This window comes from Gallinula chloropus (genome assembly GCF_964237585.1).
Source record: "Gallinula chloropus genome assembly, chromosome: 3".
NCBI classification, from domain to species: domain Eukaryota; kingdom Metazoa; phylum Chordata; class Aves; order Gruiformes; family Rallidae; genus Gallinula; species Gallinula chloropus.
The window spans coordinates 50,154,960-50,159,755 of NC_140087.1; the positions used below are offsets into that span (position 1 = coordinate 50,154,960).

General features: G+C 57.7%; 1 protein-coding gene across 1 annotated transcript; it reads left to right on the forward strand.

Annotated features, from left to right (window-relative positions):
- Positions 1 to 355: 355 nt before the first annotated feature.
- Positions 356 to 4,483, forward strand: CYP1B1 (cytochrome P450 family 1 subfamily B member 1; the record flags this gene model as incomplete). The annotated part of the gene is made up of 3 exons (XM_084261291.1): positions 356 to 375; positions 1,148 to 2,164; positions 3,871 to 4,483. The coding sequence occupies 3 exons, from the start codon at positions 356 to 358 to the stop codon at positions 4,481 to 4,483; spliced, it is 1,650 nt and encodes a 549-aa protein (XP_084117417.1).
- Between the last annotated feature and the right edge of the window lie 313 nt (positions 4,484 to 4,796).

Consider the following 4,796-nt stretch of genomic DNA (forward strand, 5'->3'; position numbering starts at 1 on the left):
GGGCTGGGGTGGCCCCGTCCCGTCCCCGTAGCTCAGCAGGCGTGTGGGTGGGAAGGAGCGACAGCCCGATCGCCCCCGGTCCGCTGGACTGCACCGGGCAGGTGGCTGCCGGCGGGGCGAGCTCCGCAGGGTTAAAGCGCTGGGAAGGTGGTAATAACTCTGCGCTGGGATCGGGCGCAACTGGCATTTGCCTGCACATGACCTGCCAAGCTCCGGGTGACAGGAACCGGGGCTCCTAATGAATTTCCCAGAGGCTGGGATCTGAACGTCGCCGACGCCTCTCTCCTTCCCGCGGCTGCCCGTTAGAGCTGCCGTCGGCTTCCCCGGCTCCTCTCCATCCTCACCGAGGTCTCGGATGGAAGCAGCGTGCAACAGGTCAGTTATGCTACAGGCGCCCGAGGTGGCCATTTATTTCATCTCTTCTTCCCCTAGCTGCTTCTGAAAGGCTGGAGCAAACGGTAGGAGCGGGTAGTCTCCGGGCACGGGGATGGGAAGCGGGACCAGTCAGCTCTTCTACTCCGGGACCTCAGGCATCCTCCGCAGCCCGTCCCCGGGGCCGCCGGCCGCCAGCCTACGCTGCCAACGACGGGCACGAAGGTGCGGGGAGGCGGGAAGGGCTCGGCGCAGATGGGGGAGGGGGCTGTGTCCATGTGCGGAGGTTTCCTCTCAGGAGCAGCAGGAAGCTCCGACGGCAGCGTGGGGACCCCGCTTCTCGCTTGGCCCTATCTCCGGGAGAAGCGATGTGCAGCGCCGGGATGAACCTGTCTCCAGCACAGGGCGGCTGCCTGCATCCGCGGGAGGCTCGTCAGGCGAGAGCATCCTCCTGCCGCAGCCGTCACCTTCTGGATCCCCCGCTGCAAACTTCCCCGACAGCGGGGAAGACAGCAGCGGCTCAGGCGCCAAACATGATTTTGATCCCTTATTGAGCACTTGTCACTTCATCGTCGATTATCCCGGTTTTTTCACAGGATCCGGGCGGACTTCAGGCACACACAGCAAGGGCGCCGAGACGGCTGCCGGCGCTCCCCGCCGCCGCGCCGCAGTCCCCTCTCGCCCACCCGGGCTTCTCCCTGCCTGCGGGCGAATGGGGGCTTCCCAGTCTTCCCGCGGGGTCGCTGTGCGCTGACCGTTTCCCCTTCCCTTGCAGCATGGCCCTCGAGAGGCTCGGGGAAGCCCTCCGCGGCATCCCCCCCACGCAAAGCACCCTGCTGCTCCTCCTCTGCCTGCTCGCCGCCATCCACCTGGGCAAGTTCCTCCTGCAGCAGCAGCAGCGCCGGCGGCAGGACCAGCGCCGGGCGCCGCCGGGTCCTTTCCCTTGGCCTCTGATCGGCAACGCGGCGCAGCTCGGCAGCGCCCCGCACCTCTCCTTCGCCCGCCTGGCCAGCACCTACGGCGCCGTCTTCCAGCTGCGCCTGGGGCGCTGGCCCGTGGTGGTGCTGAACGGGGAGCACGCCATCCGCCAGGCCCTCGTCCGCCAGGGGGCCGCCTTCGCCGGCCGGCCGCCCTTCCCCTCCTTCCAGCTGGTGTCGGGCGGGCTCAGCCTGGCCTTCGGCGGCTACTCGGAGCTGTGGAAGCTGCACCGCCGGGCGGCGCACGCCACGGTGCGCGCCTTCTCCACCGGCAGCCCCGCCACCCGCCGCCTGCTGGAGCGGCACCTGGTGGGCGAGGCGCGGGCGCTGGTGGCGCTGCTGGTGCGCGGCAGCGCCGGCGGCGCCTTCCTCGACCCCTCGCGCGTCCTGGTGGTGGCCGTGGCCAACGTCATGAGCGCCCTGTGCTTCGGCCGGCGCTACAGCCACGGCGACGGCGAGTTCCTGCGCCTGGTGGGGCGCAACGAGCAGTTCGGGCGGGCGGTGGGCGCCGGCAGCCTGGTGGACGCGCTGCCCTGGCTCCAGCGCTTCCCCAGCCCCGTGCGCGCCGCCTACCGCGCCTTCCGCGACCTCAACCGCGACTTCTACGGCTTCGTCCGCGGCAAGTTCCTGCAGCACCAGCGCAGCCTGCGCCCGGGGGCCGCCCCCCGCGACATGATGGACGCCTTCATCCGCCTGCAGCGGGAGCAGCCGCGGCTGCAGCTCGAGCACGTGCCCGCCACCGTCACCGACATCTTCGGCGCCAGCCAGGACACCCTCTCCACCGCCCTGCAGTGGCTCCTCATCTTCCTCATCAGGTAGGTGCCGGCGGGGCGGGCGCTCCCCGCTGCCCGGGCGGAGGCGGGAGGCCGCCGCGCCGCCGCCCCACCTGCTCCGGCGAAGGACACGGCCGTGAGCCCGGGGCGTCGCGGTGCCAGCGCCAGCCCCGGGGGATCCCACTTTTTTAACTGGCCCTGCACGGGCAAAGCCGACTCAGGGCAGGCTCCCTCGGCGGGAGCAGCCGGGCCGAGGGCTGGGTGCGGGGAGAGCCGCGGGAGCGGCGCCGCCGGGCGCCCGCTGCGGGGGCCGGGGTCTGCGGGACCGGCCAACCCCTGTGGTGCCGGGGTACCAGGGCGGCTCCCGCTTAACTAACACGGGAGCTCCGGGAAACATCCCAGAAAGAGATAAGAAAGGGGGAAAAGAAACCCCAAAACCAAACCTCCAACCCACCAACCTAACGGTGCTTAGAGAGGCTGGCAAAAAGGCAGGCAAATAAAACCCGAAAGCAAGAGATTTTACCAGGTCAAGATCAAGGAGATCATAGGAATAGGATAACAACTGCTTAAGCGAGGTAAAGAGTTCGTGCACCGCTTTACAGACCCGCTATTATGTTAACTTGCCAGCAGTGCGTGCTTTTATCGCCCTTGCGTGACTTAGGGAAAACCACCTCCAGACCCCAAAGGCAAACCCCATGGGGCAGCCGGCGGGTGCGAGCACAGCCCTTCGGCACGCTGGCATCAGCTCTTCGAGGGGGAGAAAAAGCTCAGCCAGGGGAGGCGGTTTAACAGACGAAAGCCTGATGCTGATTTCCTTGCCTGCCCCAGCTTTTTTGTTTGTCATCTGAATAATTTGTAGGCTTATGCAAACCATATCTACTCAGCCACTTCTTGAAAAATGGACTTCAGGCTTCGAGCTCAGGCTGTGATGCCCCAGTGTTTGCAGAACCTGTTGTTTTTCTCCCTGTTTCTTCTGCTTGCCCAGTATTTGACAGGCAGACCTGCTGCAAGAGGGGAGGCGAAAGACAAACTTCAATACTTTAGAAAAGCACATAAAGGCTCCTTGGAGGAATGCGTGCTTTCAGGCAAGCAAAAGAAGAGAAATTCGTTAACATTCTGATCTTGTTTGGTTACTGTTTAGTCTTCCAAACTATCCAGTCTTCAAGACAGTGGCCTTAAAATACATGATAAACAAAATATATTTTTATATCAATTAGATATTGCAGACTAAGAGTGGGATGTTTGTAAAGTGATTCTGACAACTGTTAGTGAGAATTGTTTCAGTTTAAAAACATGCAGACTCTTGTATGTATGCATTATGTCTTTCAGACTTTTAGAAGTTATATACAAAGCTGGAAAACCAATCTCCCATTCCCAGGGAAAGCCCAGTATTTAGGAGAGATAAGCAATTTTAAGTTTAGAATGAGTTTTCACAATTGGGGCAGAGTATTCCATTTCAGCACATTTTAAGTTAGTTTCATATTTTGTGTTGGGTATCAGTTACTTGTGATATTAAAGTGAAAAATGAGCAAATCTAAAATGACACCACTGCATGAGAAGTTTGGATTTTTCCTCTCAGAGTTTTCCATTGAGGTCTACATGTTCCTGCGATATATTTAAAGTTCGCTCAAACTGCATGATTTAGGGTAGGAGTGAGGTTCTGGGAAAAATGTTTACAGCAAGGATTTCTGTTAGGAAAATCTTTTGAAAGCATTACATGCATACACACATCTTACTTTAAATGGCAGGTACCCGAATGTGCAGGCTAAAATGCAAGAAGAAGTGGATAGGATTGTTGGAAGAGAGCGTCTGCCGTGTGCTGAGGATCAGCCTCACTTGCCCTACATCATGGCTTTCTTGTACGAATCCATGCGTTTCAGCAGCTTCGTGCCCGTCACTATCCCACATGCCACCACGACCAACACCTTCATAATGGGCTACCTCATTCCCAAGGACACAGTGATTTTTGTTAATCAGTGGTCGGTGAATCACGATCCAGCGAAATGGTCCAACCCAGAGGATTTCGATCCCACCAGATTCCTGGATGAGAATGGATTCATCAATAAAGATCTTACTAGTAGTGTCATGATCTTCTCGTTGGGAAAACGTCGGTGTATCGGAGAGGAGTTATCCAAGGTGCAGCTGTTTCTCTTCACCTCCATACTGGTGCATCAGTGCAATTTTACCGCCAATCCGAACGAGGACCCTAAAATGGACTTTACCTATGGGTTGACCATTAAACCTAAGCCATTTACCTTGAATGTCACACTTAGAGATACCATGGACTTGCTCGATCAGGCTGTCCAAAGACTGCAAGCGGAGAAAGCAGCTAATGAAAATCAGCTGTCAGCAAATGCCTAAGCAACCAACCTTGCCACTCAAGATAATCCCCCTCTCTCTCTCTTTTTAGGTTTAAATAACTTCTAGTTTGCCCTGGTGATCTTTTTGGAAAACAGCCAATCTTAAAAGTTGGAAGAGCAGGAAGGAAAACTGCACAACATATAATTCAGTCCTCATTTTAATTCTAAAAGGAGAGCCAGGGGAACAATTTAATATATTAAATGACGAAACATATGCAATTTGAAAGTGAGCCTTTTCTTTTCTAGCTTGTTCACAGAAGTCACCATTGTAAAGTGCTTTTTATCTACTGACTGGTTGGAGCATCTCCAGGAGC